At 32.3% G+C, this 21,334-nt stretch overlaps 6 protein-coding genes across 7 annotated transcripts; 3 read left to right on the top strand and 3 right to left on the bottom strand.

Moving 5' to 3' along the window:
- The first annotated feature begins 1,183 nt into the window (after nt 1–1,183).
- LOC106756396 lies at nt 1,184–3,032 on the top strand. Of its 2 annotated transcripts, XM_014638805.2 has the most exons (4): nt 1,184–1,250; nt 1,486–1,845; nt 2,291–2,395; nt 2,503–3,032. In XM_014638805.2, exons 2-4 carry the CDS (start codon nt 1,495–1,497, stop codon nt 2,803–2,805), a joined length of 759 nt encoding a protein of 252 aa, XP_014494291.1. In that variant the 5' UTR covers nt 1,184–1,250; nt 1,486–1,494; the 3' UTR covers nt 2,806–3,032. The 2 variants fall into 2 exon arrangements, with proteins under 2 accessions (XP_014494291.1, XP_022634068.1); XM_022778347.1 differs by lacking the exons at nt 1,184–1,250; nt 2,291–2,395 and having other exon boundaries at nt 1,327–1,845.
- A 191-nt stretch (nt 3,033–3,223) lies between these two features.
- Nucleotides 3,224–6,009, bottom strand: LOC106755527. The gene is made up of 7 exons (XM_014637701.2): nt 5,698–6,009; nt 5,532–5,605; nt 5,196–5,290; nt 4,566–4,674; nt 4,247–4,260; nt 3,708–3,809; nt 3,224–3,629 (listed from the first exon to the last, which is right to left on the bottom strand). The coding sequence occupies exons 1-7, from the start codon at nt 5,889–5,891 to the stop codon at nt 3,510–3,512; spliced, it is 708 nt and encodes a 235-aa protein (XP_014493187.1). The 5' UTR covers nt 5,892–6,009; the 3' UTR covers nt 3,224–3,509.
- Nucleotides 6,010–6,173: 164 nt separating this feature from the next.
- Nucleotides 6,174–8,614, bottom strand: LOC106755750 (arginine decarboxylase). Its single transcript, XM_014637961.2, has 2 exons — nt 7,890–8,614; nt 6,174–7,683 (listed from the first exon to the last, which is right to left on the bottom strand). Exons 1-2 carry the CDS (start codon nt 8,346–8,348, stop codon nt 6,640–6,642), a joined length of 1,503 nt encoding a protein of 500 aa, XP_014493447.1. The 5' UTR covers nt 8,349–8,614; the 3' UTR covers nt 6,174–6,639.
- Nucleotides 8,615–10,148: 1,534 nt separating this feature from the next.
- LOC106776924 (arginine decarboxylase) lies at nt 10,149–13,336 on the bottom strand. Its single transcript, XM_014664402.2, has 3 exons — nt 13,140–13,336; nt 12,255–12,803; nt 10,149–11,999 (listed from the first exon to the last, which is right to left on the bottom strand). The coding sequence occupies exons 1-3, from the start codon at nt 13,275–13,277 to the stop codon at nt 10,977–10,979; spliced, it is 1,710 nt and encodes a 569-aa protein (XP_014519888.1). The 5' UTR covers nt 13,278–13,336; the 3' UTR covers nt 10,149–10,976.
- Nucleotides 13,337–14,534: 1,198 nt separating this feature from the next.
- LOC106778441 lies at nt 14,535–19,154 on the top strand. Its single transcript, XM_022787153.1, has 5 exons — nt 14,535–14,867; nt 15,070–15,471; nt 15,596–15,614; nt 18,081–18,493; nt 18,579–19,154. Exons 1-5 carry the CDS (start codon nt 14,567–14,569, stop codon nt 18,986–18,988), a joined length of 1,545 nt encoding a protein of 514 aa, XP_022642874.1. The 5' UTR covers nt 14,535–14,566; the 3' UTR covers nt 18,989–19,154.
- Nucleotides 19,155–19,633: 479 nt separating this feature from the next.
- LOC106778451 (cysteine-rich receptor-like protein kinase 28) lies at nt 19,634–20,123 on the top strand. Its single transcript, XM_014666416.1, has 2 exons — nt 19,634–19,654; nt 19,773–20,123. The coding sequence occupies exons 1-2, from the start codon at nt 19,634–19,636 to the stop codon at nt 20,121–20,123; spliced, it is 372 nt and encodes a 123-aa protein (XP_014521902.1).
- The last annotated feature ends 1,211 nt before the right edge of the window (nt 20,124–21,334 follow it).

The raw sequence follows: 21,334 nt of genomic DNA on the forward strand, positions 1-21,334 counted from the left end.
TACTAATTTTATATATTATTCAACATATTTTTAAAGAATGAAAATTATTTACAATATTTTCATTAATTTCAAGTTATATATTAACTATAAAATGTGATATTTTAGAGAAATAAAATTTTAATATCGTAATATTAGAATCTCATAAAAAGTAATAGTCAAGTTACTTAATTGATAAAAAATTAAATTTAAAAAATATAAAAACTCAAATACTCAATTAATTATTTAATTAAAAATAATCAAATTTATAAAAAAATTAAAATTTAATTAAAGTTATAATTATTATTGAAATAAGTAAAACTCACTTATTAAAGAAATGTGAAAATATTTAATATAATATATTGTAAAAAATATGATTAAATAATACAGTAATTGTAATAATAAAAAATGTTAAAATAATGACAATATTAATTGTTAAATCTTATCTAGAAATGTTTTAAGAATGATAATAAATATCGAGGTTCAGTAATATTAACCACAAGTCTCATATTTAAATTTTCTTAATGATAGTAATATTTTAATCTAACTTTGGGTGAAATTATTTTTAAGAGAAAGCATAAGACTGTGTAATATTAAATATCAACTCTCAAATATAAAATTTCAATTACATAATTATTTTTAGTAAAATAAAATTATGCTGTGGTCACTCTGTAACAGTGTTTTGCAAAGATGGGATATAAATGACTGCCAATAATATGAAAAATCATCATAATCCACTAATTGATGATTTAATTAAATAAATTATACTATCTGTTTATATAGAGAATTAACATAATATGAATGGAGATAGTGCTATTGAAATATTTAAATTTGTGTTTTCAAAAAAATATTTGTTTTATCTATTTTTTGATTAAATAAAAATATTCGTATTTTGTATTTTTATGTTTACTTCTGTTGCAAATATAGCATAAAGTACAAAGTTCACAAGGCCTAATACATTTGTAGGCCAATCTGTAAAAAACAAACTAACAGTTTCACATTCTCTAAATTTATGCATCCTCTTGCTAAGACAATATTTGTTTGTTCTAGTTTTCTCCGGAGAAATTGGCATTTTCCTGTGCCAAACAGATAATTGTTTTAGTTACCAAAATCTATTATCTGGTAAAAGCCAACCTCCATAACCGCTTTTGAAAAAGTTTGTGAGAAATTCACCATTTCCATGTCTTGGAAACAGAGACACACCAATCCTCATCTTTAACATTCTTCAATCCAAAACCTTCATTTCCGAGGTATCCAGAGTAGTTTATTGCTTTGTAAGTAATTGTTGAAATTATCTGTCTTTTTATTTAAATACATTTCCCCATAATCTCCATCACTGTCCCACAGAAAAATCCTCAAATCACAAATCTTGTCAGACGTTCTTTTTGTTTCTATAAATTAAGATGCAAAAGTTGACACCACTTTGTTTCTATCACCACAAAATTTGTTCTTTAATTTTCTGTCATCATGCATTGACCTGGAAAAATAAACCTTTCGTTTTTTTCTCAGAAAAAGATCATGCTTTTGAAGATGGGGATGGGTGAAGCTTTTGCCATGTCCAAGATAAGGAGGGAAGATTTGGTGAAACGAGTAGTGATCATGGCTGTGATGGCTATGTTTGTCGTTGATGCAGCTGATACAAATGATGTTTATAGTCCATGCCTCGATACTAAAGTTCAGAAAGGAGATGGCTTTACATTTGGTATTGCATTTTCGGATAAGCAAGTTTTCTCCCCGGATAATGGTCCACAGCTTTCACCTTGTGACAAACGCCTAGAGCTCACAAATAAAGGAGCACAGGTTGCTGTTTTTAGGCCTAAGGTTGATGAAATCTCCCTACTTACCATTAACAGAAGCACATTAGACCCGGTATGCAGTTTTATGTTATCATGATTCACAATTCAATGTTCTGTATGCTGCATATGGATGATGTTATCAGCAAAAAGACTTGTTAGAATAATATATTTGGTGTTAGAGTTGGTTTATAAAAAGCTTTACACCTTTTTCTTCTGTAGTTCCTTTCATTATCATGTCTCTGGTAGTTGCATCAATTCAGTCATGGGGAATTGCATTAGATAAGGACATTTGAGATACTTTAAGATTGAGAACGTCCATTTTAGGGTGCTTTCAACTGGTATACAATATTCCCTGGCATAAGTTTGAAGAATTCCTTGAAGTTTTGATGATATGTATGGTTTTTGTTTGAAGAAATATTTCTGCTTTGTTATGATCTAAAAGCTGAGTGGTTCAGTAGCCATATTCTTCAGAAAAATTTTGGGTGGTAGTTCTCAATTAAATTTTGTGACTTCATCAGGGAAGAAATGGACACATGGTTGCATTTGCTGGGAAGAAATATGCAGCAAGGTCTCTGCCTATTATGTTTGCTGACCACAGTCACACAATTACTAGTTTCACTTTGGTAAATTCAATTGACATGCTCAAGATTTGGCTTTTCTAGGAAGGTGATTTCCTTTAGGACCAGTTCTTGGAATGTGGTTTTGAATCTGAATGTTGAATGATTAACAGGTTCTTGAATTTCAAGAGGGTACCCTTCAAAACTTGTATTGGAAGAGTTTCGGTTGTGATGCATGTCCTAAGGGAAGTAGTTGCCTGAATCAACAAGACTGTGCAGTGCCTAATACAGAGTGTCAAAAAAATGGAGAGAATATCTGCAATATAGGTATACAGTTGACATTCTCAGGGACTGACAGGAATCTGGATGCTTTGAATTCTTGGTATGAAGTGAAAAATCTACGCCAGTACTCCCTCTATGGTCTATTCTCTGATCTTCGTGACTCCATGATTGGCCCATATGAAAAGTTATTTTAAGTTTACATATTTCCAGCTTATATGTAAAGGAGGATATACCCATTTAACTGTTCTTTGTGAGTTTAAATTGCTTTGTCTTCACCCTTCACATTCATAATCAATCCCCACAACATCCCACACTGGTATATCTTCAGAAAATATATTGGGATGTCAAAAGAGTTGTACAAAATTTTTTGGTTTCAAATATATAAAATATACTAAAATTAAGAGAATCATTATATGTGCAAAAAAATAATTGTGGGGGTGTGGGGGGATTTTCCATTTAACATGTAATTATGTTGATCCTAATCTCAGGAAATCAGTTTATGCAAAATCAAATAGGTAAGTTTAATTGAGCAGATGGCAGACTCCAGTAGACAGAAAAAAATGAAGCTCATCATTCGACAAGCCCCTACTAAAAAGGCTATGAGATTCAAAGTTTGTAACATATCAAACTAGGAGGCAGTAAGATATAACTGAGTCACTTTGGTATCCCTTCAAAATCAGGATGAAAAATATAAAATGTGTTTCCTGTACATTTTTTCTTGCAAGGCTCATAATAGAATATTGCAGCCCATTTTTATGTGTACACCAAACTGACGAACAAATAACACCTCTTTAATATGCAAATTATTGAGAGAAAAGAAATCACGTTGCCATCATTGACGATCAATCTGGTTATGCTCAACAACTAGATCTCCCATAACAAGTTGATTAGAATCTTACTAATTTTCAGGCTCAAGTATAACATTGAAGCCAAAGTCATTCCCTGGAGTGAATGACTTCTTGAGTTGTTCTGCCGATTGGGTAGTGTTTATCTTCCAGTTCTTTTCATCCATATTTTCCTGGTATTGGATCATCAAATGTGAAAATAAGTTCATGTTCATGACACCCATATATATTATTTGGTAAAAATCACTTGCCTTTTTCACATAATCAGCCATGGTAGAGTTGAGTATTTCTTGTATTGCGAATTTGATAACCCGTTCTTCCCCTAGCATCTGAACAAGGAAGTCCTTTGGTATCTGCATACATTTGCTAATGGGGTTGGTTATCTTTGAGGAAGAAGCAAACATGATAATGTTGGAAGTTCCACATCGACTAGAGATAAGGCCAATTTATAATATATAAGTAAGGTACAGACCTCACCTTACAAGCCGGTTTTGTGGGGTTGAGTTAGGCCTAGAACCCACTTCTAACATAGTATCAGAGCTATGATATTTGTTGGGCATAGGGTAATGGATGGCCTTTCTATTTTTTTTCTTTTGAGGGCTAACTAATAGTTGTTGGATAAGATATTTGATAGAAAAATCTAATCATCTCATTGATCAATGCTTGCATTTTAATTATATTCATGTTATTAACTACATTGCAGATGAAAGAATAAACAATTTATATATGAAAAGATAATAAATAATAACTCATCAGATATAAAAAAAAGACTTGATTAGAAATCACGCACCTTTGAAGATTTTCCTGGAGAAGTTCGGACATCACATGCACAATTTAATAATTCAGTAAAAACTATGAACTGCATAATTTTATTCTGCTAAAATACAGAACTATAGTCAACAGGAAAGTGCATCACATGCAAAATCATATCAACATCGAGAAATAAGTATTGGATTTGAAAAGGAAGTGTTTCAACACAAATACTAACGCCTTGTGTTCAAGCAACTCTTGAGGATAAATTTTGAATGAGAAATAAACAATTGAATTGTTCAGGGTATGAAAAGGCACTGCATCAATCTTTATCAATAATGCAGCTTCTTGGTTCTTACCTCCTTTTTGCATGCGAAATCCCGGAACCGGTGGGGCAGTTCGACCTAAGTTTGTTACGATCCTATCGAATACTTTTTGTGTTTGATCACCAGTCAAGTCCACTCTCAGCTGCCATTAATTCCATAAGACAGTTATTGCAGCATCAAACCAAAAAGTAGTAGGGTACATGAATGTGAAAACTTGAAATTAACATGATCCAGTAAAGAAAACAATAGATGATAGAAGGGGAAACTAAAAGGTAAAGGAAAAGGCTTGATATAGTAATATATCTAGTCTTATTTTCTGTAAATTTTAAGCTGCAGATTGCATTGTATGCTAGTGGCAATGTCTGTAACAACCAAAAAAAATATGTTCACTTTACAGCAATATCAGCTTCAATTTTGACCTTCTTGTATAAATACAAGTAACATTACAAAGTACATAATCACATCTTTTCATCCTTGTACTCTATGGGATAAAGCAATGGCGGTAGAGAGATAGAAGAAAATATCAAGAGAAACAGAGAATAGAAGCTATGGATGGAGACAGAAATTGGAAACATAGAATGAGAACATAATGAAACATGAGATAATTTCATGAAAGAGGCAAAAAACAATTCTACACTGAACCAGTTTTTGTTGCATGCTCACCTGTATCTTATTTTCATCTTCAGAATCCAGTACTATTTTGGCATTTGTTAACACGGCTGAAAGTTCGTTGGAATCTGTAATTGATGCTTCTAAACCTACAAGACAAGAAGAACATAATATATTAATATCAGTGCAGAACTAACAAAAGTCCAGAGCAAAAGTGAGTATACATTCATTGAAGGCAGTAAAGTTCAAAGATTTTTTTAGGTGAGAAATTTTAGAAGCAGAACACATGAAAGTTGGTAATTGGTGTTTTCCCATTTTATGCGCTTAACACTCTCTAGAACATTCATTCATATATTTGAAATGCAACAGAGGGATGGGTCCAAAAGTCACCTGAATTAAGGGCTGAAATTGGTGTATTGAGATATCCGAGAGTTGTTTCAATGGGACTATAAAATCCACCCAAGCTGTATGGAAGAACATAAAAACAAAACAAATAAGCCAATAAGGTTGCTAAGTATCATTCACTAAAGTTTTGGAGAGTGAAGTAATAGGGTACCTCCTCCTCTTGATCAGACTGAGACCGAGAGAAACAGTGTCTCTGGTTTTTTCATTTGGAATGGCAAGAACATGAATGCAGCAGGTTCTAGTTCCAGTCGTAGAGAAAGGGCATGTTGTGAAAGAAGGAACTCCAAATATTGTGGAATTGGACTTGGAAGCCATCGTCATGTTCATGTTCATGTTCATGTTCATGTCGTGTCTGTCTCTCACATATGAGTGGTGAATGATGATGTCTTATCCTTTACTCAGTTACTCTTTTTGAGGTTTTGCCTCAACAAGGTGGGGTCCAGTTCGCTCCACCATCCAATTCCAATTTCAAAGCTTTCATTTATTTCCCTTTGTTACAGACAGATTTATTTTCCCTCCTAGTGTTCCTCATCAAAGATTACTCTGCACGAACTTCATACGATTAAATTGAAAGCAGGGCAATTTTCAGTTTTTCACTACAATAAAAGATAAAAATTAATTGAAAAAATCATTTTGATCAATACTACGGTTAACTGAATATACCCGACTTAAATAGATCATTACATCATAGTACACTTGACTTTTTTCTTGGGAAAAAATTAATGGGTCAACGTAATAGATCTCTTCAGCATCTTACATATTTTTGCTATAAAGGGAAAGTTTAAAGGAACGAACTTTGAAAAGTTGATACCGACACTGCAAAAGATCAAATCTTTTCCCACTTGAAATCTCTACCCGACATGTCACTTTCCACCAAATCGCATCTCCACTAATTCAAAATTAATGAATGAAGGAAAATAAGCGTTATACAGTTTATCTCATTAATTCATGATTAATCGTCTTGAGGAGCAAAAAGAGTATGTATCTTGTTTGCTGACCGAAAAATATTCAATGCACGAGAAAATCCTTGTACACTGTTATAATAACGTTGTAGCGTGACACAAAGACCAAACACCACTTGGGAAGTTTTCGCTTAAGGGTGCTCCTTCCCAGCTGCTAATTTACCACAAACAACTATCGAAGAAAGCGAGGAGTCAGATGCTCCATTAACTTCAGCACCTTTACTCCTAACAAGAAGCAGATAATCAACAATTTTTTCAGTTACAACCTCACCAGGGATCAATAATGGTACACCAGGAGGGTAGGGACATATAATCTCCCCTGCAACCTCACCAATGCTCTCTCTTATTGCCACTTTTCTTTTACTTGCAAAAAATGCATCTCTAGGGATCATACTCATTATTATATCATCAAAGGGTGCATGAACATTCACCACTTTCTTCTCTGCTTTTCCAATGGAAGCATATGTTGCAGCCAAACGCTTAATACCCAACACAAGCCTGTCGACATGCTCCCTACAAGTTCCAAGATTAAGTACATAAGTTATTGATCTATTCCCAACGAGTTCACATATGACTTCATAATCCTTGTATAAGATTTCATCTCCTTCGGAACCTGATAAACCAAGATTCCAAAACCCTACAGTGAGACGCAATGGATCAACTGCAGGAGAGGCTGGGAAGCTTGAATTATCAAGTACTGAGATGCCAGGGATTTGTTTTAGCACACGCTTTGCTTCATCGGCTAATGCAATTGCTTGGTTGAATACAGTATCAGGGTTCTCACTGAGTTGAGCTCTAGCGGCATCAAGGGATGTCAGAAGCAGAAAACTAGGGCTTGTGGTTTGGAGAGTTCGGAGACATGCAGAAACTCTGTCCTTGTCTACAATGTTGCCTGACATGTGCAGCATGGATGACTGTGTAAGAGAGCATAAAACTTTGTGAGTGGACTGCACGATGAGATCGGCACCTTGCTGGAGAGCTGACTTAGGCAGTTTAGAATGAAATCCAAAATGTGCGCCATGAGCTTCATCAACAATCAAAGGGATTTTATGAGAGTGACAGAGCTCAGAAATCCTGCTCAAGTCACTGCAAAGACCATGATAAGTTGGTGAAGTGATGAACACTGCTGCTGCTTTTTTCCCTTCCATTTCTACTTCCCGGATAGCTTGAAATACCTGCAACAGCACCCACTATCTTCTTAAATATATATATACATAAGAGACAAAATTATATATATGAACAAAAATTCATAAATGATAACAAATCTCCATTTGATTGCTTTCTTACAATCATTCATACATAAGACAGTGTCTCTACATTATACATATCAACCTAATGCACAAATTTAGCGAGGTTAAGCTTTTAACATTAAGATTCTTACCTGAGATGGAGTGACAGCAGCAGCAATGTCCCAATCATTGAGAATGTGAGGAATGATGTACTTAGGCACTGCACCAGATAATACCACAGCAGATATAGCTGATATATGAGAATTCCTTGGAAGAATGAGAAGTTCCCCAGGAGAACATGTTGCCATTATGGCGGCCTGGATTCCAGAAGTTGTACCTCCGACAAGAAACCATGTGTACGAGGATCCAAAGAGTTTTGCTGCTTCGAGCTGTGCTTCTAATATGGGACCGTAGGGACAAAAGAGATTGCCAAGCTCACGAAGCACAGGCAAGTCATGAACAAAGGGTTTTCTTCCAATGAGCGCAGTCATGGAAGCAGGTGCAGCATGCCCTCTGTTGTGTCCAGGAAAGTGAAAACTCGCTGCATTTTTTTCGGCTGAAGATTTTACTGCAGTGACTAGTGGGGGAATCCCGTTTTGGTGAGGCATCATGGAGACTTAAAAACCAGATTTTGTGAAAAAATCCTGCAAATAGAAATAAAGGAGACTGAGATAGAAAGAAAGAGAGTATATTCTTAGATCATGCAACACTCTTAATTGTAATATATCCCAATTAGGATAGATTATATGGCTGTAAAGGATACGATCTTACACAGCAGAAAAGTCAAAACTTTGGCGCTTATGCCATTATTATTGGATAATGAGATTTTAAGAAGATAATAATAAGATTTTAAAACGATAACTAACAAGTTAGGTATACAAGCTAAAATCCAATTAATAACTATGACTTTGGCGATTTGGCAAGTGTGATTTTTAGAAATAGGTACATTAACAATTTGATTTGTATATTTAGATTTTTTTCTCTTTTTAGTTTTTTATTCAATAAAATTTGTACTTTTTATAAAAACATAAGGTCTTATATTAAAATATTATCTAAATATCATTATTTTTTTTTGAGATATTTAAATTTGTATGACTATTGAATGGAATTGATGGATTTGTTGGTGAACAACTGACTAAGAGGAGTTAATTGGTGTGGTGGATGAATTATGTTTCTACCTATTATTAATAATTTTGAATTACGAGACTTTTAAATCGATAAGTGAATTGAATGATGCATGTTTGTGATTTACGTGGTGTTTGAGTAAAATTATGTAAGTTTGAATCAATTGCTTCTAATTAACCATTTTGAACTTATATGTGTCTAATTGACATGTGCCAAGGGAGAAAAACATCTAATGAGACAAATTGAACAAACTAAGATATCTGTTGCGAACTATAGTTTATGTAGATTCACTAGACAAACCAAATATTAGTCATACAGCATAGTACTAAATCATTTTAAGATAAAATTATTTTTGTAAAATTCATATTAACAATTAATTATTATATTGATTATCACTTATTATAATCGATTATCATTTTATTATAATTGATTATTGATGAAATGAAAATATACAGTAAAACATATTTGAAAAAGTAATGCAACAACAATTAATTATTATCTGTAATAATAGATTATTAACATTGTAACTTGATTTTTCATATTTTAACCTAATTTTGAAATGAGATTTTTCCAACACAAGTTTTCTTCTATAAAATGAGCAAAGGTTTATGTTTTCAAATACATGAGTTGAGTTATAACTGTTTGAAAAAGTTTTGAAAATATGTTGTAAGTGGAGTGATAACTTTCATCAAATGTGATCTTAAATTATTGAGTGTTGTTAGGTGAAATTATTCATCCTTTGTGTGATTTAATGGAAGTATTGATTCGGTGTAGATTCAAGAAAGATATTTCTTCATTCCTTGTGTGATTTAAGAGAGATGTCTTCTTTCTTTATGAGATTCAAAATATTTTTTATAGATTTCAATGGAGTATGTTTTATCTCTTGTAGCTTCAAAAGAAATGTTTTCTAAACTTTAAATTATTTCTTCTAATTGTAAATTTAGTTTATTTCTTATTATTGTAAATTTGGCTTATTTTTAAGGTTTGAATTAATCTCTCCTTAGAAAAATTAACAATTGAAAGTAAAGTCTTCTAATTCAAATTAATATAAAATTTATTGTGCAAATTTCTATTTTCATATTTTTTTTTATCATATTCTATTATCTTAAATAAATCAATTTTATTGCTAAGTCAGATCTCTAAAAAGGAAAAGTATTTTAAAAGCACAAGTTTTATTAAGAAATCAATTACCTATTTTGTCCATGCGCGATTATAACATATACATGCAGTGCATCGTTCGCGTTATGCACATAATGGTTTATGATGACTGAAAGAATAACCCAAAATACAAAGCAACCTAGCAACATAGCATTGAACAGTACTATAAAGTAACAACATAGTAGCCCACTGGATCTAAACACCACTGCACCAGAATAATCCAAAATAGCAGCGAAGTAACCCAAAATCAACAAAAAAATCACCAACCAAAGCTTGATGATGACCTCAACAGATCTACACAACCTTGATTAAAAAAGAACACATAGCAATACTTGCATGAAAAGTTTTATATCTCTGACGACTTAACTAATGTTGAAACTGAAAACATAAGCAATTTCTGAGGACCGGGATGAAGATATGCAGTGTGACTCTGGTATCTGGCACTGACTTCTCAATGTTTGACATTCCCTGTCACCATAACGTTAATAGCATGAAAAAATCTAAAATCAAGTATTCCTATTCTCCATGACATTCTCTAAATCATATTTTTTCCAATTAGCTACACATATACTATTAAAATCCAATTAGTTGCAATTTTCTTTGAATATTTATGATTGCGTCCAGGTTGATGCTGGTTTGCATCTGGGCCCTGCCAATAGTTTTGATCCTTCCTCGAGGATTAGCATTCAATTGCCCAGTCTCATGACTCAATGAGTTCGACCTATATTTAACAAATCGTAACCCAGTAGCATTTCCAAGAGGCAAAAATTGAGTACTGTTTCATTCTTATGCATTTGAGGAAAGGTTTCCAACAATTCTGCCTTTACTAGTTGCTAACTACTCGAGAATTTCCTCAGCTGTGTAAACCATCGTCAACTGTAAAATAATCTTTTGGTGATACAAAAATCAAAGGCCACCTGGGAAGTTTAACTTCAAGGTGCTTCTCACCGGCTGATTTACTTTATGTTGCAGACAACTACTGAAGAAAGTAAGGGATCAGATGCCCCACTAATATCAGCACCTTTACTCCTAACATGTAGAAGATAATCAACAGCTCTTTCGGTAATAACCTCACCAGGGATCAATACTGGTATGCCCGGAGGATATGGACATACAAGCTCCCCTGAAACCTCACCAATGCTCTCCCTTATTGTTACTTTTCTTTTACTAGCAAAAAAGGCATCTCTGGGGATTAAACTCATTATTATATCATCAAAGGGTGCATGAACATCACACACTTTCTCTTCAGGTTGCTGAATGGAAGAATATGTTGCAGCCAAATGCTTTATTCCCAAGAGAAGTCTTTGGACATGGTCCCTACAAGTCCCGAGATTAAATGCGTAAGTAATAGATTTGTTCCCAACAAGTTCGCAGATAACACCATAATCTCTGTATAAGATTTCGTCAGCTTCGTAACCTGATAGACCAAGCTTCCAAAAGCCCACAGTGAGACGCAATGGATCAATTGCAGGAAACGTTGAAAAGCTTGAATTCTCAAGCACTGATATACCAGCAATTTGTTTTAGCGTGAACTTTGCTTCATAAGCTAATGCAATTGCTTGGTTGAATACAACATCATGGCGTTCACTAAGTTGAGCTCTGGCAGCATCCAGGGATGCCAAAAGCAGATAGCTAGGGCTTGTGGTTTGAAGAGTTTGGAGACATCTATCAATTTTTTCCTTATCTACAATATTTCTTGACATGTGCAGCATAGATGACTGAGTAAGAGAGCATAGAACTTTGTGAGTTGATTGTACAGTCAGATCAGCCCCTTGCTGGAGGGCTGAGTTAGGTAGTTCAGAATGGAATCCAAAATGTGCACCGTGAGCTTCATCAACAATCAAAGGAATTTTACGAGAATGACACAGCTCAGAAATCCTGCTTACATCACTGCAAATACCATGATAAGTAGGCGAGGTGATGAAAACCGCTGCCGCTTTTTTCCCTTCCATTTCTAATCCCCGGATGGCTTTCAATACCTGAGAAAACATCCACAGAAGAAAAAAAATGTGAGAACTAGATAAAATTACTAAGAGAATTCTACTATTAAGTAAAGTAAAAAGTCAGAGATTCAGAACAATCGCTCATCTTCTGTGTGGTGTAAGAGTTAAAACAAAAACTATTTAGATTGTTTCTTTAATGACTAAGGCAATTCCATTCATATCAAGTGCTTGCATGAAATTTTTATTTCTGCCAGTAAATTTTCGTAAAGGAGTGGGCAGCATCCGAATCACCTGTAATGGAGTGACACCACCAGCAATGTCCCAATCATTCTCATAGTCGGGAACAATATACTTAGGCACTGCACCGGACAATACCATAGCAGATATAGCTGATATATGGGAATTCCTTGGAAGAATCAGAAATTCTCCGGGGGAACAGGTAGCCATAATGGCTGCCTGAATCCCACAAGTAGTACCTCCAACCAGAAACCATGTATGTGATGATCCAAACAGTTTGGCCGCTTCAATCTGTGCTTCTAATATGGGCCCCTGAGGACAAAAGAGGTTGTCAAGCTCTGGAAGCTCAGGTAAATCATGCAAATAGGGTCTCGTTCCAATGAGCCGAGTCAAGGAAGCAGGAGCAGCACGCCCTCTGTTATGTCCAGGAAAGTGAAAACTGGCAACATTTTGCTCAGCAGAAGCTTTCAATGCACTGACCAGAGGAGGTAGGCCATTTTGCCGAAGCACCGGTGTATTGCTGCTCAAAACGCAGTCGTTTGAGGCTGAAAAACCCCCAATGTTTTCATCCAGCCCAGTTGGGGGTGGTGCAAGGCTTCTTTCCTGCGTAAAATAAAATTCAACGCCATGAACAGTTTTCCATACCCCCAATTAAACCACTTCTGAATTCTTCAAGAAAAAACCTAATCAAAACCTAACAAATCCAATGCATGAGCATAAGTGCATAATATAATAAATCTGCTCCAAAATTATATGTGTTCACAATTTAATACGGAAACACGAGTAAATTTGTATTGCAAATGTTTATCAATTGAAATCAAGAGATACATAAAACAACAGATGGTTGAGATTGAAAGGTTCCAGGGTCTGAGAAAAATGCAAAGAAGCTATAGAAATTGCTGTAATGAAAAAAAATAAAAGAATGCATGAAGACAAAACCTGAGAACAACGAAGCGGAAGTGTTGGCAAAAGCCTGAGAGTGGAAGTGTTGGCAAAGTCCTGCAAAGGAAGAAAGCAAAGCGATTTTGGGTTTTTGGGATTACAAGAGAACGATACTGAGAGTGTGGTAGACATCATCTTCTTCCCACCCCTGCTATAACTTTGCAGGTCCTTTTCCACTTTTCTTACCACATACGATATTGTTGCTATCAACCATAGATTATGTTAACATAATTAATTAAATTTTAAATATTCGATTTCTTAGTAATTATTGGTAATTTCTCTATCTCATATTCAATGTTATTGTAATTACTGTTCATTGATGTATTTTAAAAAATAATTAATCAAATTAAACTTTATTTTATAATAATGGGATGAAATCATTAAATAGAGATATAAATGACGAGACAAAACATATATTAAGGTTGTTTTAGTTTTACCTTAAGAGCTTAACATGTACCACAAATTTACCAATGTCGATAATCATATTCGTAAAGAACCATTTACCCATCATCATCAACAACACGTTTCCTAAATTAACAAAAGAGGGCAATGGTGTAATATGCAAAATGAATATATTTATAGCATTTTAACGAAATAAACAAAACGAATTTAAAGTTCGTGTTTGTTTTGAAAGTTATTGAAAAAAAATTAAAAACATTACAAGTTAGTTTGAAGAAATTGTAAGCAAATAATCGTAAGAGAAAAATAAAATAAAATATAAAGGCATTCTTTAATTAAGGTAAAATCAATTCATCATTTTTTAAAAAAATTTAAAAATTCCCTTATTTAATCGTTTATAAGCTCCTATAAATTTATAAAACTTTTTGTTTTTTAATATGGAGAGACTACAAAGCCTATCTAAATTGAAATATAGCTAGAGTTGGGTTGCGTGACAATGTCTGGCTAGTTACGCCATCATTAAAGTCAAACACAAGCACGTTAGACCATTCATTTAGCTTTCAAGCTTTTTCACCTGCAAAACACACCACTGTGTCTATCCACAATTAATGTTTTTTTTTTTGTATAAATATTTTTCAAAAAAAAATTCAATCCTAATCCAAAATGAATTTAGACATAATAATAGGTTGTCTCAAAAGTGAATTTTAAATACCATTAGCTATTTTTTATATATATTTTAAATTATTAAAATATCAATATTCGTGTATAAGTATCCTAACAAATGATATCTATGAAGTCAAAATCTAACCGTGAATTAGGTTGTTCTATCATAGAATGGGACATACTCTAATACTGTGTCAGCAAGTTAAGATTGAAATTTCGAGCAGAAAAGCTGTTTGGGGTGTCAGCACTTCCTTTCCCAAAGTTGAAAGTCCTGTAGCCAGCATTAACACTATAAATACACACCCTTTCTGCTCATAAGTCTCAACCTTGTCTAACAAACATTATATAGTTTCTCTAACATAATGTTGCAGGTAGCTATGGTGAGCAAGGTTGCAGGGTTTGTGACAACCTTATTCATGATGGTGATGATGACGATGGTGCCAAAAACCGAGAGCTCCCATATAGATAAAATCGTCACACCACAATTCTTCGACATGATAATCAACCAGGCCGATGGTGATTGTCCAGGAAAGAACTTCTACTCACGTGATGCTTTCCTCAAAGCTCACAATTCCTACCATCGATTTGGTAGTCTTAGTAGTGACGATGATTCCAAACGTGAAGTTGCAGCTGCTTTTGCTCATTTCACCCATGAAACTGGACGTTAGTACCACTACTATCATCTTATTATATATATATATATATATATATATATATATATATATATATATATATATATATATATATATATATATATGGATTTTCTTCTATTTCTGTAAATGTTATGACGAATTTTTACATATAGCAGAAATCAAATACTGGTTTTCTGCATCAGTTGTGTTATAATATATGATTATGGATGCAGATTTTTGCTACATAGAAGAGATTGGAGGGGCATCAAGGGACTACTGTGATGAAAGCAACATTGAGTTTCCATGTGCACCTAACAAAGGGTACTATGGTCGTGGACCTATCCAACTGTCATGGAACTTCAACTATGGACCAGCAGGACAGAACATTGGTTTTGATGGGTTGAATGCTCCAGAGACAGTGGCCAATGATCCTGTTGTGTCCTTCAAGACAGCATTGTGGTACTGGATGGAGTTTGTTCGCCCTGTCATTCACCTGGGCTTTGGTGCAACCATTAAAGCCATCAATGGCTACCTTGAATGTAATCAAGGAAACCCTGACACTGTCAATGCTCGTGTTTATTATTACACCCAGTATTGCTCTCAACTTGGTGTTGCTCCTGGTGACAATCTTACTTGCTGAGTTACATGGATATAGGAGTATATATATATATATATATATATATATATATATATATATATATATATATATATATATACCACATATATGTTATATATAGTTAATAAATAAACAATTCAAAGGCTCAGAGATTTCAATACTGTTTGGATTCCAATATATTTAAAAATATATATAGTCCTCCATAATACAAGATATTCTGATAAGAATTCCACTTCCTAACAATGGTGGTGGACATGAAATGTAAAGAAATTGTTATTGGATATCAGTTCATGATTTTTCTGAGTGGAGGATCCATTTCCTATGTTTGATTTTTACATGTAAAGTAGAAAAACTGTTTCAGAGGGTTATATATGATTCTTCTTTTATTCATATGAATCAAAATGAAAGTTAAGTCTTGTCTAGAAATTGAGTATCACATAAAAAAATATTAAATTGTTTTAAAGTTTTGGATTATAATCAAGAAGTTGAATATCATATAAAAAATATTAAATTGTTTTTAAATTTTGAATTATAAGTAATATAATGTGGTTTGAATTTGTGCTATTCTTTATTTTATATCTCTGTGATTAATCTCTTAAAAGAATTTATAAAAAATATTAGAGTGTTGGGATGGAAAAGTCATAATGCATAATACACCATGCCTACTATGTAACTTATGTTAAATCTATGTGTAACACATATATATGATTAATATTGATATATATGTCAAATTTATTTTATCAAAAAAAATAATTTTTATAATTATTTCGATATTAAGTTTGTAGAATACATCCTTTTTTTCGGATGATAGGGTTAAGATTAATCATTAATTAATTATAATATTATTTGTTTGGAAATTGAAGTTTTGTAATGATTTTGTTTTTAAAAAGTATATAAAGAAAATATTTAAATTATTCTTAAGTCTTAAACTCTGAAACAATATTCAATTATTGAATGTAATAAGAATAATAATTATAAATGTTAATATTTTATATTTTTAATCGATTAATGTAAAAATGAACAAATTTACAATGTTTAACAATTATGAGTAGATTAAGTGTATTTTTTATATTTAATTCAAATGAAAAAAATATGTAAAACCAAAATAGAAGCATGGAAGGTTAAACATAAGATAATATAAAATACAATTCTTTACACAACAAAAGAAAAAAGTTACAAAAAAACAATTTCTTGTAAATGTAATTGTATGTGGGAGTTGGTAACAGGTTCTTATGTATGAATTGTTGTATACTTCATCTTTCAGCAATTATCTATCAAAAAATAAAATCTTTCATACCAAACTTATGAAAGTATAATGATTAACAATTTCACTAACCTATCATGCCTATATTGGAGTAGTTGTAACTAATCAAACCTTTTGTTACTTAAAATTGATTAATTAATGTTAAGCTTTTAATGTAACTGCAAAGAAGCCTACATTTTTACTTTATAGAAAATAATACTGTCTAGAAGTTCTTTTATAAGTGAAATTAATTTATTCCCAAGTTAATAAAAAATGCTACTCTACAATATATTAAAGTTTAATTAAATAGCCATTAGTAGTTATATAGTATTATAGGTTAGCCCACAGAAGATTACTGACACATCCGTGCCTTATCCCTTATCATTTATTCCTTCTGCAATAATGGAATGAAATTTTAGCGGTATAATGTCAAACTCAAAAGTTAAAATAATTTTAGGAATGAATATGTTTCTAAGTATTTAAATTCGTATGTAAAATTCAAATTCATATAATTTAATCTTTAAATTTTAAAAGTAAATAAATATAGTTATTTTAATTTTAAGAAATCTTATATGTTAAATAACGGTTAATATTTGAAAAAGTTATACTATATAACATGATTTATATAAAAAAAAGTAACACTGCATTAGAAAATTATAGTTATCATTTTTTAAGTTTAAAAACAAAATATATGAAATTTTGAACATAAATAAATTTTAATTTTGTATATAAATTTAGAAATTAAAAAACAACATTTAATCCATAATTTTATTATCAAACCATGCACAAATTTTACTAACTTTTATCATAGTATACCCGGCTTAAAATTACTCATTATCAATTTTTTAAAAATTAAAGGTAAAAATAACTATTTTGTATAAGTATATATTTATTCATTTATATGTCACTTAAATACTTCATGGATCTTGTTAATAAGTCTGTTATTGTTTTTTTCTTTTTGTTCCATATCAAGCAATTATTCTGAAAATCTGTCATTGTTTTTTCTTTTTATATAAAACTGGATTGAAGTATTTTCCTTAAAATATCTTTAATTAAATAAGATAACTTTAGTAGTTGTAATATATTTATTGTTATTAAAGTCCGCCTACTTTAATATAAGTTTAAAATATTAATGGTTTTCATAAAATAACCAATTTATTATATTCAACTAATATAAATGTATTTTAACTAAGTGCATTAATTGAAAGGTTCATGAAAGGACAATAATAGTTTCACAAATTATTTTTCATATGCAATCAATTCATCATTCTTTTATAATATAAACTTTTGTTCCATCAACCAATATACAATTAAATAATATTATTTCAAAATTTATCTATAAAACAAGTATAATTTTTCCTGAAAAGAAAACATGCTACAAATAGGAGTGAGTATGGTCTAAATTGCCAAAGTTGTGTATTTATAGTAATCACACAGTTCGATAGAATTCTCCATCAGGCGATGTGGAACAAGAAGGTGCAAAACATGAACACTGGAGTAACGAGAGTGATGGTGAGTTTCTTAGCGTTGATGCTAATAGGGTGCCAACAAGGTGCTTGCTATGGCACTGACTCAGCCAACCATGTTTCTGTGGCTGACATTGTCACAACTGAATTCTTCAACAATATATTCGACGAAGGTGATGACGATGCTGATTGTCCGGGGAAGAATTTCTACTCTCGACAAGCCTTCCTGCATGCTCTCAATTCCTACAAACAGTTTGGTAGGAGTGGTTCTGTAGATGACTCCAAACGTGAAATTGCTGCTGCTTTTGCTCATTTCACCCATGAAACTCAACGTTAGTATCATTACTGTTTCTCTAATCTCTTTCTAGTTGAAGTGGGACTTCTATAACTATTAATGAACATGAATGGTTTTTGTAGATTTTTGCTACATAGAAGAGAGTGAAGGTGAATCAAAGGACTATTGTGATGAAAGCAAGAGTGATGAGTATCCGTGTGCGGCTGACAAGGAGTACTATGGTCGTGGGCCGATTCAACTGAAATGGAACTACAACTATGGAGCAGCAGGAGAGAGCATTGGTTTTGATGGGTTGAAGGCACCGGAGACAGTGGGGAGTGACCCAGTGGTGTCGTTCAAGACAGCACTGTGGTACTGGACAGAAAATGTGAGCCCTGTGATGGAGCAAGGATTTGGTGAAACCATTAGAGCTATGAAAGGTGAAGTTGAATGTGATGGAGGAAACCCTGATGCTGTTCAGGCTCGTGTTGATTACTACACACAATACTGTTCGCAGCTTGGTGTTGCTCCTGGTGATAACCTCACTTGCTAAGTCATCTCAGTTACTCTCAATGCATCATCCATGGATATCAATAGGGAAGAACATGCATGTCTTATCCTACCTCTATCATATATCATATATATGTGTAAAATAATCAGTTCTATGCGTCAGATATATCATACCTTTCGCAAGAATTATATATGCTCCTTTTCATTTCCTTTATTCTTATAATATTAAGAGTTTTGTTGCTTTGAAATGTTGTGATAACAAAATAATAGTTTAATATCTTGGTAGATCTTTATTTTGATATGGAATCTTAAATAAGTCTTTTTGTTTTCGACGTCTCAATTGGATCTTTGTTTTTGTAAAATTGATACAATTAAAGGTTTCTCGTCAAATTGAACAAACGACCGTTTAACTTTTGACTTACGTGACATGGTTAGTGTATAGATTAATAATAGGTGACATTAAAAACGAATTTTGTATTAAAAATTATGAATGCATATTTCAGAAAGGGCAAAGTGGGAAAAATTACAAAACTTAAGTGTAGCCCCTTTAATTGAGAAATACAAATCAGATTGTGGAAAAAAATTAGGAATTCGTATTATTAGGGTTCGTGTAAGGGTAAAAATCAAATATCTTATTCTTGAGATTGTAAGCGGCTAGAAAAACAGTGGAGTCAATAATGGGGAGATCATGGAGGATCTACTAAGCTTCGTAAGTCTTATTTTGGTCACTTGCTTCATTTTTGCCACCTAAGTTATGGATTAGAAGATTAGATGGTCCAAAATGTTAATGTAGAAGTGAATTGGTGATCTGATAACAAATTTTGCAGGCTTGGAGAAGCTGGAAGGAGGGAAAGGCTATAAATATTGTAGATCCATCACTTAACAACAATTCACGGCATGAAATCCCGAGATGCATCCATATTGGTTTACTTTGTGTTCAAGAAAATTTAGTTGATAGACCAACCAGGGATACCATTGTACTGATGCTTAATAACCATTCTCTAAGTCTTCCTATTCCTGCAGAACCTGCATTTTATATGAATAGTATAACTAGAAGCTTTTCAGAGATGCAGTCATGGGAGTATAATTTAAGGGAAAGAGGATCAAGTGAACCGATACTTAAATCAGCTAAAGAATCAGAAAATGAAGCTTCAATTATTGAGCTATACCCTCGCTAGTTGTTGTTCATCAGAGTGGGAAGGCTGGAGGCAATGTTGTAAAACCCTAATAAAACGAATCTGATTTGCATTTCTCAGTTAAAGGGGTTGCACTTAAATTTTTTGATTTTTCCCACTTTGCCCTTTGATAAAGCTGATTAAACCTATGTGCATTCAAAAATTTTAATACAAAATTCGATTTTAATGCCACCTATGATTAATATATACACTGATCATGCCACGTAAGACATGAGACTTTTAATAGTACCAATTTTACAAAAACATAGATGCAATTGATACAGTAAAAAAAACAAAGACCTATTTAAAATTTCAGACCAAATTAGAAACCTATCGAGACATTAAACCAATAATATAATTTATGTGACTCCAGCATATTATAAAAAAGCTATATAAATGTTGTATATCTTTTTTTTTCTTCAAGTCATGAGATTTTTTTTTTATAACTCTTTTACATTTATAAATAGGTGTTTTTTTATCTCACAAAATTATTTTTTAATAAAACTAATTAATAATATGCTTTATATAGGTAATAATTACCTATATAAAGCATATTAAGAAATAATTACTTATGTTTTTTTTTTTAATGAAGCTAATTAATAATGGAAGTTTTTTATATGGTGTTACGCACATGGGTAATAATTGGGTATTCTTAAGTTTTTTTAGAGACTCGTAGATAACACTTTTTAAAGGGTGGGAGATACAAAGGAAAAGGAGGTGGCTCATCGCATCATCTGCACATTTTTGGTTTCTTTTTCGTATTTTCTATAATTAAATTCAAAGGTTAATTTTAAGTATATTTTTTAGATGTTTAAATATACATTAATTAAGGAACCGATTTTTATATTAGAATTAAGGTGTTAAAACAATTTTAGATAGATTTTTTCTTAGTCAAAAACAAATTATGGTTAAAATAATTTTAGATAATTATACTTAGACTTGACTTTGGAATTGAATAACATGCGAGAGGGGTCCCACTTTTTTCATTTTCTTTTCACTATTTTGGTTTTTTAATTAATTAAAAAACGGTACCAACGCAATAAATTTATAGAATTTTCATTAAGAAAGAAATAAAAAAGAAAAGTCTGTAAAGAAAATATGTTACGTGATAATAATGTTATCAAAAATCTCCTCCAACATTTATTAACATATCCTTTTCAAATCATAGAAAATACTTAATATGGCTTCCAATAACAGGTATCACCTTAAAATCC

Source organism: Vigna radiata, chromosome 2 (genome assembly GCF_000741045.1).
Source record: "Vigna radiata var. radiata cultivar VC1973A chromosome 2, Vradiata_ver6, whole genome shotgun sequence".
NCBI lineage: Eukaryota > Viridiplantae > Streptophyta > Magnoliopsida > Fabales > Fabaceae > Vigna > Vigna radiata.

Excerpts from the sequence above, each read along its gene's own strand:
- LOC106756396 (XM_014638805.2), top strand. The coding sequence starts at position 1,495 with ATGCTTTTGAAGATGGGGATGGGTGAAGCTTTTGCCATGTCCAAGATA. Across the intron at positions 1,846-2,290 it reads ACAGAAGCACATTAGACCCG|GGAAGAAATGGACACATGGT; the intron begins GTATGCAGTTTT and ends TGACTTCATCAG. Across the intron at positions 2,396-2,502 it reads CAATTACTAGTTTCACTTTG|GTTCTTGAATTTCAAGAGGG; the intron begins GTAAATTCAATT and ends AATGATTAACAG.
- LOC106755527 (XM_014637701.2), bottom strand. The coding sequence starts at position 5,891 with ATGAACATGAACATGAACATGAACATGACGATGGCTTCCAAGTCCAAT. Across the intron at positions 5,606-5,697 it reads AGTCTGATCAAGAGGAGGAG|CTTGGGTGGATTTTATAGTC; the intron begins GTACCCTATTAC and ends TCTTCCATACAG. Across the intron at positions 3,630-3,707 it reads TGGCTGATTATGTGAAAAAG|GAAAATATGGATGAAAAGAA; the intron begins GCAAGTGATTTT and ends ATCCAATACCAG.
- LOC106755750 (XM_014637961.2), bottom strand. The coding sequence starts at position 8,348 with ATGATGCCTCACCAAAACGGGATTCCCCCACTAGTCACTGCAGTAAAA. Across the intron at positions 7,684-7,889 it reads CTGCTGTCACTCCATCTCAG|GTATTTCAAGCTATCCGGGA; the intron begins GTAAGAATCTTA and ends GTGCTGTTGCAG.
- LOC106776924 (XM_014664402.2), bottom strand. The coding sequence starts at position 13,277 with ATGATGTCTACCACACTCTCAGTATCGTTCTCTTGTAATCCCAAAAAC. Across the intron at positions 12,804-13,139 it reads TTCCGCTTCGTTGTTCTCAG|GAAAGAAGCCTTGCACCACC; the intron begins GTTTTGTCTTCA and ends TATTTTACGCAG. Across the intron at positions 12,000-12,254 it reads GTGGTGTCACTCCATTACAG|GTATTGAAAGCCATCCGGGG; the intron begins GTGATTCGGATG and ends ATGTTTTCTCAG.
- LOC106778441 (XM_022787153.1), top strand. The coding sequence starts at position 14,567 with ATGTTGCAGGTAGCTATGGTGAGCAAGGTTGCAGGGTTTGTGACAACC. Across the intron at positions 14,868-15,069 it reads TTTCACCCATGAAACTGGAC|ATTTTTGCTACATAGAAGAG; the intron begins GTTAGTACCACT and ends TTATGGATGCAG. Across the intron at positions 18,494-18,578 it reads TTTCACCCATGAAACTCAAC|ATTTTTGCTACATAGAAGAG; the intron begins GTTAGTATCATT and ends TGGTTTTTGTAG.
- LOC106778451 (XM_014666416.1), top strand. The coding sequence starts at position 19,634 with ATGGAGGATCTACTAAGCTTC. Across the intron at positions 19,655-19,772 it reads TGGAGGATCTACTAAGCTTC|GCTTGGAGAAGCTGGAAGGA; the intron begins GTAAGTCTTATT and ends CAAATTTTGCAG.